The 16,277-nt window shown below is 41.9% G+C and overlaps 1 protein-coding gene across 1 annotated transcript in view; it reads left to right on the plus strand.

Moving 5' to 3' along the window:
• IL12RB1 (interleukin 12 receptor subunit beta 1) overlaps positions 1 to 16,277 on the plus strand; it is a 200,930-nt gene that overhangs the window by 134,290 nt on the left and 50,363 nt on the right. The window contains exon 10 of the mRNA XM_082260759.1: positions 11,408 to 11,500. Coding sequence (XP_082116885.1) covers positions 11,408 to 11,500 — 93 coding nt within the window. The remainder of the gene's footprint in view (positions 1 to 11,407; positions 11,501 to 16,277) is intronic.

Consider the following 16,277-nt stretch of genomic DNA (forward strand, 5'->3'; position numbering starts at 1 on the left):
CCAGGATAAAGGAATTACCCACAAAATGACACCATTTTGGAAAGTAAACACCCCAATGTATATTCTATGAGGCATAATGAGTCTTTTGAACATGTCATTTTTTTCCACAAGTTTTTGGAAAATGTGGAAAGAAAATGAAAACGCATTTTTTTTTACACAAAGTTGTCAATTCATAAGATGTTTCTAACACATAGCATGTACATAGAAAAAATGACACCCCAAAATACATTCTACTACTCCTCCTGAGTATGGCAATACCACACATGTGGGACTTTGTCCCAGCATAGCCACATACAGAGGCCCAACATGCAAGGAGCACCGTCAGGTGTTCTAGGGGCATAAATTACACATATAATTTCATTACAACCTATCACACTTTTGAAGGCCCTGGAACACCAAGACAATGGAAACCCCCACAAATGACCCCCATTTTGGAAAGCAAACACCCCAACACATAATCTAGGTGGCATGGGCTGTGGATAGGTACTCAGGTACTCTGATGGGCTGCAGACAGGTACTCAGGTACACTGAGTACACACAGCTTCAGAAAGGTACTTGGGTACTCTGATAAGCTTCAGAGAGGTACTTGGGTATTCTGATGGGCTAGAGACAGGTACTCGGGTAATCTAATGGGGTGCAGATAGGTACTCGGGCACTCTGGGCTGGAGACAGGTACTCGGGTACTCTGATGACAGGTACTCGGGAACTCTGATGACAGGTACTTGGGTACTCTGATGACAGGTACTCGGGTACTCCAATGACAGGTACTCAAAGTACCCGAGTACCTGTCATCGGAGTACCCGAGTACCTGTCACCAGCCCATCAAAGTACCCAAGTACCTGTCATCAGAGTACCCGAGTACCTGTCACCAGCCCATCAGAGTATCCAAGTACCTGTCATCAGAGTACCTGATGGGCTAATGACAGGTACTTGGGTACTCCGATGACAGATACTCAGGTACTCCGAGGACAGGTACTCGGGTACTCCGATGACAGGTACTCAAAGTACCCGAGTACCTGTCAGCAGAGTACCCACGTACCTGTCATCAGAGTACTCGAATACCTGTCACCAGCCCATCAGAGTACCCGAGTACCTGTCACCAGCCCCTCAGAGTATCAGAGTACCTGATGGGCGGTGACAGGTACTCGGGTACTCTGATGACAGGTATTCGGGTACTCTGATGACAGGTACTCAGGTACCCGAGTACCCGTCAGAGTACCCAAGTACCTGTCATCAGAGTACCCGAATACCTGTCACCAGCTCATCAGAGTACCCGAGTACCTGTCATCAGAGTACCTGATGGGCTGGTGACAGGTACTCGGGTACTCTGATGGGCTAGTGACAGGTACTTTCATGGCCTAGGGACAGGTACTTTGATGGGCTAGTGACAGGTCCTCTTTATTGGGGGGGGCAATCAGTGTGTTTTGGGGTGCACTGTAATCGGTAACTAGCTGTTACCGCAATCTCCTCCTCACACAGGATCAGTGTGTGAGGAGGAGAACACGGTAACAGCTAGTTACCGTGTTCTCTGTTGACATTCTGTGACCGGCTGTGATTGACAGCCGGTCACGTCGTAAAAAGCCAATTTCATTGGCTCTTTACCTAGATCGGGGATGGGCTCTGTCCGAGGGACGAGCCTCGTCCCCCGATCGTCGTGCTGCGTGCCCCCTGGGGGCGCGCATTGAATAGAGAACGAGCGGCTCGCGCTGGAGCCGCTCATGTGATCGGCTGTGATTGACACAGCCAAACACATGGTAAACAGCCAATTTCATTGCCTGTTTACCTTGATCGGGGTTGGGCTCAGTCCGAGGGACGAGCCTCACCCCCAATCGCCACGCTGCGTGCCCCCGGGGGCGCGCAGTAGCGGCGAGAGCGAGCGGACGTCATATGACAGCTGCACGGATCGGCAAAGACTTCCTGCCGGCGTCATTTTATAATGGCCCGGTATGGAAGTGGTTAAAGAAAAATCTACGATGATTGTTACATCTGGGGAACCGTAATCAAAATATCCTGAGCATTCAATATGCAGTATTCAAATAATCAACAAAATCAATAAAACATATTTACCCTTCCAAAATGGCTGCTGGCTCATAATGGTCGTTACCAGAGTCCCCTAAAAGGGCTGCCTTTCCCACAATGGTGGCTGGTTAAAGAGGAGCCTTGTGTCCTTAAAGTTTCAGATTATGAGATGTGATGACGAGGGTATGAAGTATGTATGAAGTATGATGATGAAATGTATGTGGTGTGGATGTGTGTGTGTGTGTGTTTGTGTTGTCTTGTCTTTTGTTGATCAACTGTGTTCTATATACCGTTTTGGGAAAAAAAGGCCATAAAAATTATAATTAGCCTAGCCCAGAAGGTGGAACTTATTTCCATTGGTTGAGGCAGATAACAATTAACTTTCTTCTGTGATTAGGCACGGCCTCTTTTAACCACCAAGTGTATCCTATAGGAGAAATATTTGTTCTGAATTATTATTATAACTGGTTTGTTGTAAGAATGTCCATTTTCTCATGGTACTTGCCCTCCTGTTGGCAGCCATCTTGGACATGTGCAGACTGCTGTCTCTTATAAAGTCTGATTCCATCATCACTTGCCTGCTGCCTGGGTGTCGCACAGTTATGATGAAAATGCAACTATGTGCATTTTCATTTTTTTTGCATGTGCAGATGATGCTGCACACCTGACTTTATCTATCACCTGTTGAGTAGCAGTCCTTGCCCTTGTGTTTGTGCTCCAGGGTGCATCTCTATAGGAGAAATATTTGATCTGAATTATTATTATAACTGATTTGTTGTAAGAATGTCCATTTCCTCATGGTACAGGTATAGCCATATGATATTTCTAAGATATATCTGTAAGGTTCAGATCTGGTAACGCCAACTAATGAGTATACATTACTAATACAGCACTTATATCGATTAGGAATACATGCTTTACCTATATATATTCTGATTATTTACACAATTAGATAGAAGCAGAAAACTCTATGGATATATATATATATATATATATATATATATATATATATATATATATATATATCTCTAAACACAGTCATTTTTATATGTAAACCATTTCTACATATGGGATATTTCTAATCAGAATATTACCTACTAGATGATTATTATGCCAGCAAACAATACAATCATGACTTGGGATGGAATATAATATATGAGGTAGAGTCTTATAATCATACACTTTTAGGTATATACATATATGATGTAATTCTCAGTAGAATATTGTCCTGAACATATAAACATACATTTCCATATCCCCCTTTTAGTAGATTATGGACCATGGAGGTTGTACATTAAGTGCCGGGTCACACTTATGCGATGCGGGAAGGCTGCGGATTCGCAGCCTGTTCCCGCATCGCAAACGCACCCCTGGCAGTTCACACTGCCATATGCGATACGCTGGGGGTGTCAATTTCAAAAATGTTAACGACACCCCCAGTTTGATCGCATATCGCAGTGCGATCTTTACAGTTCGCACAGGATCGGATCACACAAGTGTGAACCACTGTGCGATCCGATCCTGATGCAGCTGAAAAAAAGGGTCCTGTGCGACTTTGGTGCGGGTGCAGTGCGAATTTAGCCATACAAAGTGTATGGCTGAATTCGCACCGTACAGCCGATCGCATGTAATGAAGGAGCAGTGCGCTCCGATATTACATGCGATCGCTGCACCCGCAAGAATGTGATCCGGCACTAATATTTATGATCATATTCCCAAATATTTTAAAATAATGTTTGAGTTGCATGAATTTATGACAACAGAAAAAAAAAAAAACAGTTCTTTCTATGAGGGAGCTTTTGCTCTGTGTTTATCTTTCCCGGAGTTGAGACAATGGCCTGGTAATTGCATACCTAATTTTGCTGTCTTTTCATGGAAGTCTATTAGGAGATGTCCTTGTAGGTTAACATTCCCCCAAGGTTTTCTCACCTGGAAGAAGCAATTGAGTTGGTTGTGTTTCCAAAGTATTATCATTCAAGGCTCTTCAAATATAATCTAGTTAGTGACCATATAATATAGTTATCCTTGGCTTCAGTGTTCATTTCTACAAAAATATTTTCATCAATTAAATAACATTATTTTAGTTGACTAAAATACGACTAAAACAATTCAGATGACTAAAATACGACTAAAACTAAAATATAATTTTAGTCAAAAGACTATGACTAAAACTAAATCGAAAATTGACATTAAATTTAACACTACTCTGGCCATTTCGAAATTGGCAGCACAATTCCATCCAGAGCCTGTAATAATAGCACAATAAAGTTTAAAAATGTATTGCACCACCATATAAGCATCTTCTAAACTGATGAAAGAGAAAAACATTTTCTGATATTTTCTTCTTCATATTTAATGCTGGTAATATATTCAGGTAATACGTGCAATGACATTACAGACAGTTGAGTTCACAGTTTTTTTAGTTTTTTTGGGGGATTTTAAAGTTGCACTTCTATTTGTCAAAAAGCTAAATTTTTGTTTGTTTATGAAACTTGGTTTTATTAAAAAAATGGCTAAATCTGTGTCTGTAGTGCATGTTCAAACCTTAAAACCAGAAATAATAACATATTAGATTTTTACTCCAGGAGTATATAATTCGTTTGGAAATTCTAGACTAATGTTTAAATAATGCATTCAAATTTACCTGAACCCATTTGATTTGTAATTGACTAAAATGTATGAGTTTAGTTGACTAAAATGTACTGGAGATTTTAGTTGACTAAAATATGACTAAAACTAAAACAATTCAGATGACTAAAATACAACTAAAACTAAAATAGCATTTTAGTCAAAAGACTAAAAGATGACTAAAACTAAAAAGGCATTTTAGTCAAAAGACTATAACTAAAACTAAATTGAAATGTGCTGCCAAAATCAACACTGCTTGGCTTTTGTCCCCAGTTCAGCAAACAGCCAGTTTACAAACCTTCAATTTGAAGACGTATGTGAATGTTCTGAGTTTAACCTTGTTTTGGGTCTTATTCAGTCTTGAACCTCCAAATGCAATTTATGAAAATATCTATTTCCTCATAATAGTTCTGACAGGTCTATGCAGAGAGTAGCTATTATGTGGTATAATGTAGATATGGCACATAATTGCATTTTCACAAATTCTACTAAAGTTTTAAAACTTTTACTTATGTATACCCCCTTTTACATACCTTAGATTAGTGAGCGAAGTGGATCAGGTGCCACTGCCTGTGGGGCCAATCAGCACTTTGCATGCACAGCCTTTTCTCAAAGCTCAGTGGAAAAGCTGTCTGTGTAAAAGCCTGAAGATAACCTGTTTCTCTATTAGGCCATGAGGAGTAATGGGCAATTGCTATGACAGAGTGGCAGCATGCTGTGATTCAAAAGCCTTAAGGTTTTTGCATAGAATGCATTAAGGTGAAAAACATTGTGTTCTGCAAAATCCCCCCCCCCTTTACTTACCTGAGCCTGATCAGATCCAGCGATGTGCTGTCTCCCTCCTCCCTGAGCAGATTGATAGCAGCGGGAGCCACTGGCTCCAGTTGCTATCAATCAAATGCTGTGCTAGGTGAGTGAGGGGCAAGGCCGAGCCGCCCACTCTGTGTCAATAGGTGCAGACAGGATGGCTCAGGAGCGAGCATGCACTGGTGCACTTGCCAAAGAGGAGGAGCCTGAAGTGCTGGCAGGGACCCCAGAAGAAGAGGATCGGGGCTGCTCTGTGCAAAACTAGGATGGAGTAGCTGCGCTCGTCACTCTCACACGGTCAGCACTGCAGGCAGCTGTGTCTGTCATTTTTCGCGAATGCCCTAATACCATGTGATGGATGTACGGTATCTCACAAAAGTGAGTACACCCCTCACATTTTTGTACATTTTTTTATTATATCTTTTCATGTGACAACACTGAAGAAATGACACTTGTACAGCTTGTATAATAGTATAAATTTGCTGTTCCCTCAAAAAAACTCAACACACAGCCAATAATATCTAAACTGCTGGCAACAAAAGTGAGTACACCCCTAAGTGGAAATGTCCGAATTTGGTCCAATTAGCCATTTTCCCTCCCTGATGTCATGTGACTCACTAGTGTTACAAGGTCTCAGGTGTGAATGGGGAGCAGGTGTGTTAAATTTGGTGTTATCACTCTCACTCTGTCATACCGGTCACTGGAAGTTCAACATGGCACCTCATGGCAAAGAACTCTTTGAGGATCTGAAAAAAAAAATAGTTGCTTTACGTAAAGATGGCCTAGGCTATAAGAAGATTGACAAGACCCTGAAACTGAGCTGCAGCACAGTGGCCAAGACCATACAGCGGTTTAACAGGACAGGTTCCACTCAGAACAGGCCTCGCCAAGGTCGACCTAAGCAGTTGAGTGCACGTGCTCAGCGTCATATCCAGAGGTTGTCTTTGGAAAATAGACATATGAGTGCTTCCAGCATTGCTGCAGAGGTTGAAAGGGTGGGGGGTCAGACTGTCAATGCTCAGACCATACGCCGCACATTGCATCAAATTGGTCTTCATGGCTGTCGTCCCAGAAGGAAGCCCCTTCTAAAGATTATGCACAAGAAAGCCCGCAAACATTTTTCTGTAGACAAGCGGACTAAGGACATGGATTACTGGAACCATGTCCTGTGATCAGATGAGACCAAGATAAACTTATTTGGTTCAGATGGTGTCAAGCGTGTGTGGTGGCAACCAGATGAGAAGTACAAAGACAAGTGTGTCTTGCCTACAGTCAAGCATTGTGGTGGAAGTGCCAAGATCTGGGGCTGCATAAGTGCTGCTGGCACTGGGGAGCTACAGTTCATTGAGGGAACCATGAATGCCAACAGCCAACATGTGCTGTGACATACAGAAGTGGAGCATGATCCCCTCCCTTCAGAGACTAGGCCACAGGGCAGTATTCCAACATGATAACGACCCCAAACACACCTCCAAGATGACCACTGCCTTGCTAAAGAAACAGAGGGTAGAGGTGATGGACTGGCCTAGCATGTCTCCAGACCTAAACCCTATTGAGCATCTGTGGGGCATCCTCAAATGGAAGGTGGAGGAGTGCAAGGTCTCTAAAATCCACTAGCTCTGTGATGTTGTCATGGAGGAGTGGAAGAGGACTCCAGTGGCAACCTGTGAAGCTCTGGTGAACTCCATGCCCAAGAGGATTAAGGCAGAGCTGGAAAATAATGGTGGCCACACAAAATATTGACACTTAGGGCCCAATTTGGACATTTTCACTTGGGGGTGTATTCACTTTTGTTGCCAGCGGTTTAGTCATTAATGGCTGTGTGTTGAGTTATTTTAAGGGGACAGCAAATTGACACTGTTATACAAGCTGTATTGGTTATGACTAAGCGAATGTAATTTTGTGAAACGCGTCAACTGTGTTTCCCCCCTGTCTCTGATTTGTGTCACTATGGATTATTTGGATCCTCAATAAAAGGATTTTATTCATTTCAAACTTTCAAGTTGGAGTGCGGTTGCCTACTTCTAATTTATATAAGGCTGTACACTCACTACTTTACATTGTAGCAAAGTGTCATTTCTTCAGTGTTGTCACATGAAAAGATATAAAAAAAACAATTACAAAAATGTGGGGGGGGGGGGTGTACTCATTTTTGTGAGATACTGCACGTTGGAGCTTTACCCTGAGTCAAAGAGTTGGTTTATATCCTGCTGCTTGTCCGCAGCCTTATGGTAAGTGGCCATTATCTTACCTTACACCTGGGTGGATTTGTGAGCACCTAGAGAAGTTTATTTCAGCACGGCTCACCCCATGCCTCTGGTTGTGGTATCTTTTTTTCTCACACATGGTACTGGACTATTTTATATTTAACACTATTTAATCCTCTGATGTTTCACAGAAGATAATTTGTTGTTACAAATTTTATTTAAAACAGATACAATTTATTTTATTTTATTTTCACTGCCACACAGGTTGGATGTGTTTTATTTACAGTAATATTATTTGATTTGTGTTTATATGTATATAGATCAATTGTTGCCTGGTCTAGGCAACATCTACACAGTGGTTGACACTTTTTATCATATACAATATTATTTCAGGATAGCGCACTTTTGTAATTTTTCACATGCTATTTATTTTGATATTCAGAATTATTAAGTGCAGCAATCCACTCTTTTGATCAGCGCATCTTTATTATTGCTTTTTTCCAGGTAAATATACTATGCTTGTTATTTAATTTAAAAAAAAAAGGAAGCTTTAATGTTGCTTTAAGTCTAAGTTATGTAAATGTATTGCTATCCTAAATAATATCTAAACCCAACAAAAAAATGTAATATTTTTAGGCTTTTTTTCTTTATGTTCACTTGCTGATCCTACCATTACCATACACCTTCTGTCTTAAAGTGGTTTCATGCACTCCTCAACTGTATCTATAGAGGAGCAACATAGCCACCCTTGGACAGCAATATTGTCAACCTGAGGAGAGGGTAGTGTTAGGGCTCCTTGACATGAGCGGCAGCTCTTGTGACACCTCTGAAAAGCAATTAGTGGCACAGGATTAGCTTCCAGGCATTTAGGAGGTAACACTGCCACTTCCTTAATGTCATTTTTTTTATTGACAGCCAAACAGGAATTTTTGAGTGGGAATACAGTGCTGCAACCATGAGCCTAGCATTTAGCTTCTGGTTTTGCAATCGCCCCATTCACTTGAATGGGTTGTGTTTGGTAGCAGTACTGCGCCCCAAACACAACATGGGAACATTTTTGTGACCGCATGTGTGCAACATGTCCAGCTGCAGCATAAGGGATGGGGGGTCAACCACTTCATTTTACTGCCTGCCCTGGTCACCCATGCAAACAAGCCCATAGAAACTAGTATGTATAGAAGAACATTACATAGGTGACTAACAAATTAAAACTTTGTGACCTCTCTGACCTGTGAACTGTTAAATGGTTACCCTTAGAGTCCATCCAGACTAGTGCGACTTGTCAGGCGACTTGTCAGCCTGACAAGTCGCTTTCGGTCGCGGGCCATTGATTAGCACAGGACCCGTTCTAATAGGAGCGACACAAGTCGCTCCGGCTTAGAAAAAGGGTCCTGTACTACTTTGGGGCAACCTGGGAGCGACTTGCATAGACTTCCATTATGTGAAGTCCCTGCAAGTCGCGCCGAAGTCGCGGTGCACAGCTTCACAGGTCGCCCCTCGAAGTCGGATCGCGCCAGTCTGAATGGGCTCTTAACCCTCTTTCTGCCACTTTCATTGGACAGTTTGTCTGTTAAAGGAAGTTAAAAAAACAGACTTACCTGCAGGATAAGCAGGTGACACAGATGGGACTCAGAAAAAAAAGGGCTACTGTGTTAATGCTACTGATAGAATGCATCATTTTTTATTTTACCCAGAATTCCACTGTCACCAAACGTTTATCATGCAGTCTTAAAGTGGTCATAACAGTTTTTTAAATTTTTTTTATTATATTTTTTTTTCTTCTTAAAATAAAAAAGAAGTTATACTTATCTGTTCTGTGGTGCACAAAGCGGACCCTTACCTCCTGTTCTGGGGTCCCCCGCTGGAGCTGTCTCCTCCTCCTCTTCGGTGAGTGCCCCCACAGCAAGGCAGTTGCTAATGGGACATTTGTGTGACCCAAGGTTGTGTGTCCATAGACACACACAGCGGAGCTTGGCCCCACCCCCCTCTGCTTTCTCCTTAGTTTATGATCTTGAAGTATCCAAGTTAAACTTTTTAGTATTTAGTTTCTGCCATGTAATTTTCTCAGTCTTCTGGATTGAATGACAGCCAGCATCATTCAACCCACTTCTTCTGAGCATAGGTTGTTATAGTCCCAGCCCTTTGGGCATACAGTAGTTGTCAGACAAGGGTCAGAGGATTACTGCACTGCACAGTGCTCATATGTCTTTATGTGAAATCCACTCTGTGCAGCATTTCAAAACGATCATACGATAATTAGATCGTTAGTAAAGAGCTTTCGAGAGCCAATCACGACATTTCATCTGATATTATCCAATCGGACAAGCGAGAATATTTTTCTAGTACAATACCAGATCGTACAATTTTTGTTTAATCAGTACAGTTGCCATCCAAAAATACAATACAAATACACTACAACACATTTTTATTATGTCGTACGAGAGTTTTTGTAACTTTAGTAACCTCTCCATTTTCGATATGTGACTAGAATATCATGTATCGTGTGCACGGGCCATTAGCAATCCCAGCATTCCATGAATGTATATGCTTTTTTAAACTGTTATATTGTTAACCTGTTATATTGATTGTTTTAGTTCTGTTTTATGATTTACTGCTGTGCATGGGCTCTGGGCGTCAGCAAAATGGCAGCCTCCAGCAAAAAGAAACGGGAGAAATTCTGGAGGCAATTTACAGCACACACTAATTTTGATAGCATAATTATTAATGTTGAACTTATGTTACTTGCTAAAGAAAAAGAACATTCTTTTTTATCAAGTTGTTATGGGTAAAGTTCCGCTTTAGGGAAACATGTACTAAGGGAAAGGGTGCCATTTCCTGAAAATGCTGGTTACCTGGTCATCGTATTTAGGGTTTCGCTAGAATTGGGAAAGACCAAAGGCACCCTGGTAACACTGATAAAAGTAAAATTGTACCTCTGTGAATGTGTGTGGCCAAATTGTGCCTAACATCATGCCTAGTTTTGTTGGTGGTTAGTGGAAGAAGTGTTCACTTACCTATTTAACATTATTTAAGCGCTGTTGCTCTGGTTGGTTGCATTGGGCTGGATAACCTTCTGCCCAGCACTGCCTACATACAGCAGAGGGGCTTTCTTTGTTTGGTCTTGGTAGACCTGGAGCACCCAGGGAACATGTCCATGGTGACGAAGTGTTGTGACACCTATAGCCATACTAGTCATAAGCTGGATATTCAAAATGTAAACAAATGTCTGTCTACGTTCTAACACTCCCTCACCATAATATGTACGATGGCAGCAGTAAAAGGGGTTAAAGTCATTGGATTAGAATAATAGCCAGGAACAGCATTTTTAGAGAGGTTAGAAATGGCAGCCTACATATTGGTGCAAATTCCATTTAGGCCCATGCATTGCAGTGACATATGGAATACGTTCATTTTACTGTGAGTTGCTGAAAGGCATTGATCTAAGGCAGTGCTATTCTTTTAGAATAGAACCCCAATGCTCAAATAAAGTAGGTACCAACAGACTACAGCACACTAAAATGCATGTACCATGCAGTGAATTGAGTTGCTTTAAAACACCATAATGGAATGTCATAATGTAGAGGGGATCTAATACTTTGCTTTATAACAAATAGAACACTTTACTCACCTGGAAAATAAAAACTTAGCTGTAATTATATGTGTACAAATTAACAATAAATAATACTTTAATAGGCTTAAAATGTAAAATAAAAATATGATTAAAACGTATTCTCTTTTTTTTTTAGATAATTTTGAGACTATGCAGTGTTACAGAATTCGCATACATACATTTAACAGCAGCCAGCACAGAACTGTGAAAACAGCATACTACTTTCGACGTAAGCTTGGTTTCCTATTTATTTTCTGCACATTCTTAATAATTTTAATAAGACAAATTTAAAAAATAGTTAGGAATGGAAGTAGTAGGTTTACAATGTCAGATGCTCATAGATATTTTTAGCTGGAATGGACTGCCCCAACACAACACATATTAATGCATGCTGTGATGGGTGTTAATGCACCACAATGGAACACTAAAATGTTAATGGGCCTTAATTGTACAAAATGAACAGGAATTCTTTCTCAAAACAGCAGAATCATTTTGTCTAGTGATTTTTTGGGTAGTTAAAGGAAAAGTATAGCCAAAGCTTTTTTGGCCATGCTTTTGCTATGGATTACAGGAGCGCAGTTCGTTCTGCAACCCTGTGACCCGTTTTCAGCTGACAGCGGGCTAAAGGCCACTGTTGGCTGGAGTCACTCAGCTGGTCCAGGCTAGGGAAAGATCCCAATCATATGGTCGGTATGCACCCAAAAACCTGGACAAGCACCTGGCTCAGCAATCAGCTGAGAGCTTGAGTCAGCCCCTCCCACTGCTCCACAGCCCAGTACTCCAGTGAGTGCTGGAGGGGAGAGCAGAGAACTGCTCATTGACAGTCATGGCTCTCTGCTCAGAGCGGAGGGGGAGAACTGAGCGATCAATGGTGTTTGATCGCTCAGTTCTCACTGCAGAGTCGGCGGGGGACAGATGCAGCATCGGATCGACCTACCTAGATGAGTATAAATGTTTGTTTTTTAAAATCCCAAACTTCTCTTATAAACTGCTTGAATATTGGTATGTTAATCCTCCTTCCTACCCAGGCCATTTTACAGTTTTCAGCACTGTCATACTTTGCTTATTACTCGGTCATACATCACTGTACCCAAAAGAATGTTATATCATTTTTTTGATACAGATAAAACTTTCTTTTGGGAGTAATTAATCCCCACTGGGTATTTTATTTTTTACTTAATAAAGGAAAAAAGACAGACCTTTTTGAAAAGAAATGGTTTCCCTTAGGTTCTGCTTTAAAATTTTACAAAAACATAATATTTCTTCAAAATGTAGGCCAAAACGTATTCTTCTACATTTCTTTGGTAAAGGAAAACAAGCAAGTGTTTATTATTTGTGTGCAAATTAAAGAGTCTAAAACCTATGGAATATACAATTTATGTGAAATGTATTAATTAATTTATGTGAAATTTATTAATCTAATGTTCTGACTGCCTGTCTAATTTCTTGAAACCCTAAAATACCAGGACAGTACAATCACCTCCAAAGTGACCCATGTTTGGAAAGTAGACAGTCCAAGAAGCATGGAGAATTTTTGAAGTTGTAATTTTTTGCCACACTTTTTTTTGAAAAGTGAAGAAAATAAATTAAATACGAGTTTATTTCACAAAGTTATAATTTTAACTATTTATTTTTCACACACATTATAGGCATCCCTACAATTACACATACTTCTACTCTGCCCAAGTATGGGGATATCACATGTGTGAGACTTTTTTGCTGCCCAGATGCATAGAGGGACCAAAAATCCAAGGAGCACCTTCAGGATTTAAATGGAAATAATTCACTGACTACCTAATCACATTTAATGAGGCCTTTAACTGCCAGGACAGGAGAAATACTCACAAAATGACCCAATTTTGGAAAGTAGACCCGACTCCCCCAATGTGTTTAGTTAGAGGCATAGTGACCTGGCACCAGGCTTCTTTCTCTCACACCACATGTGCTATTTCAAACAAACATGAGACAATAATCACCCATACACAGTTCATTAAACTAAAAAGAAAAAAAGAAAAAGAATAGAAAATAAAGAAAAAAAACCCAAAGCAAGGTTTGCCAGAGTTAGTGTTAGGGTCAAGGTCAGGGTCAAAGGTTACAAACAGCATATTTTAGGTAGAATTGAAAAAATATTTTTTTTAAATTAGTAACAGTGTATCACGTACCTGGCGGGTGCAGCCTGAATATGCTGAGGAAGGCCTCTCTTAAACCTCTGACTCGGGGCCCCTGGTAGTGTAAACAGGAGGCGCAGGAGTACAGAGTCGCACGAGTGCCTGATGGCGTGCTGGTGCTGGTTAATAGCAGAGTAGGATGTCAGGTGGCCACAGAACTCCAGTGGAGAGAAGGCAGCGGGTGTGACTGGGAGCTTCCAGGAACTGAAAGTAAGCAGAGTTAAACAAGCCGGGTCATACAAAGGAAGAGCAGCTCAGATGAAATTGTTGGAGCAGAAGGATGGTCAAGGTCAAGCCTGAGGTTGATGCAGGCAGGAGGCAGGGGTGGTCAAAAGCAAGCCGGGTTGGTATTTCACAGGAGACAGGTAGCAGATGCAGGGAACAACAGGGGAAGCTGAAGACGAGACAGCACTGAACCTGTGTGCTGATCCAGCTTAAATAGTGCTCTTCCTTGATGAGAAGGGCGGAGCCAGGATTAGCCTGTGGGTTTAACTCATCCTCTGCCAGAGCCTTCCTGACATGGCCCCCCCCCCCAATGGGCAGCCTCCGGATGCCCAACTGGGCCATTCTTGGTGGGTGGGCCCAGTTGAAAGCCTGTATGAGTCTTTTGGCATGGATGTTTTCTTCAGGTTCCCAGGAATTGTCTTCAGGACCATACCCCTTCCATTTAATCAGGTACTGTACCTGATTCCTCCTTTTCCTGCAACCCATAATTGCATCGACCTCAAATTCCTCTTCACCGTCCACAATTACTGGCTCGGGGGGACCTGTATTTCGCTCAGGAAAAGGATCAGGGATGGCAGGTTTTAGCAGGGTGACATGAAAAACCGGGTGGATTTTAAAGGAAGCTGGTAGTTCCAATTTATAAGCTACGTTGTTAATTCTCCTTTTTACTGGGAATGGTCCTACAAATCTAGGTCCCAATTTCCTTGAAGGACAGGCTAATTTCAGGTTAACTGTGGATAACCATACCTGATCGCCAGGTTCCAGGATTAACTCCCCACGTCTCTTCTTTTCAAAGTTTCTTTTACTGTATTCCTGTGCCTTGGTAATTGCTTCCTGTAACAATTTATTGTTAGCCTCGAGGAAGGTTACTGTTTCGATCACAGCTGGAACGGGACATTCAGGGATAGAATTGGGAAGAAAAGATGGATGAAAACCATAGTTAGCAAAAAAAGGAGCTTGCTGGGTAGCTGAGTGTTTAGTATTGTTGTATGCAAACTCGGCTAATGGCAGCAGTTTTACCCAGTCATCTTGAGAGAAGGAGGAAAAGCACCGTAAGTATTGTTCCAGAGTCTGGTTCGTCCTTTCCGTCTGTCCATTTGTTTGAGGATGGTAGGCTGAGGAAAAGGATAACTCAATCTTCAGGGCCTCAGATAGAGCTTTCCAGAATCTTGAGGTGAATTGTACCCCTCGATCAGATACAATATTATTCGGGACTCCATGAAGCCTCACAATATCTTTAATGAACACTTGTGCTGTTTCCAACGCAGAAGGGGTGCCTTTCATGGGTAAGAAGTGTGCCATTTTAGAGAGCCGGTCAACGACTACAAAAATGGCTGTACACCCCTCAGAAGGGGGAAGTTCCACTATAAAGTCCATTGACACCATTTTCCAAGGTCTGTCTGGGATGGGCAGTGGTTTGAGCAAACCCCATGCTTTCGTCCTGCTGCTTTTGTTCCGGATACATGTGGTGCATGCCCCCACATATTTCCTACAGTCTTCCTGTAAATGGGGCCAACAAAATGTACGGAGTACTAATTCGGCTGTTTTGCTGGCCCCAAAATGTCCTGCCAACGCATGGTCGTGGCACAGGTTCAGAACAGAAATGCGTACACCTTCCGGTACAAAGATCTTTTCCTGGTGCCATAATAGACCATCCCTGGTTTGTAAAGGTGTCTCAGGGAGCAAGGGAATTCCTACAGAAGCCTGCTTGATTTGGGAAATTAAGTCTTTCTGCAACAGGAGGAAGTTTCCGGGAGATAGAATGGTATCCGGGAGATCAGTTTCTTCAGATTCTGCGAACATTCGGGATAGGGCATCTGGTTTAGTATTTTTTGACCCAGGTCTGTATGTTATGTGAAAGCAGAATCTCGCAAAGAACAATGCCCACCTGGCTTGACGTGGCCTCAGGCGTTTTGCTGTCCTTAAGTATTCCAGGTTCTTATGATCTGTAAAAATAAGAATAGGATGAGCTGCCCCTTCCAGAAGATATCTCCACTCCTCCAGTGCTGCCTTAATCGCTAGGAGTTCACGATCCCCTACATCGTAATTCCTCTGGAGAGAGTTTACAGGAAAAAAACGCAACTGGATGCAGAAGGCCCTTGGTTCCTTGGCGCTGGGAGAGTACTGCCCCTACTGCCGTTTCTGAAGCATCAACCTACAGGACATATGGTAGAACCGGGTCAGGATGCTTAAGAATGGATGCTGACGTGAATAATTGTTTGAGGTTTTCAAAGGCAGACTGGGCCTCAGCAGTCCAGGAGAACCTGTTGCCTTGTTTGGTTAATTGGGTAATAGGGGAAATGATGGTTGAAAATCCTCTGATGAATCTTCGATAGAAGTTTGCAAAACCAATGAAACGTTGGATTCCTTTTTTATCAGTGGGAGTAGGCCAGTCCAGAATCGCAGCAACCTTCTGAGGGTCCATCTCTATGCCTCCGGTAGAAATTATCAGTCCCAGGAACTGGATGCTCAACCGCTCAAACTCACACTTCTCTGGTTTGGCGTATAGACCATGTTGTCGAAGACGAGTTAGCACCTTCCTTACATGTTCCCTGTGACTTTCCAAAGAAGAAGAGAATATCAAAATGTCGTCCAGATAGACAATAACAAAAA

Source organism: Pelophylax lessonae (assembly GCF_965119305.1).
Source record: "Pelophylax lessonae genome assembly, chromosome: 1".
NCBI lineage: Eukaryota > Metazoa > Chordata > Amphibia > Anura > Ranidae > Pelophylax > Pelophylax lessonae.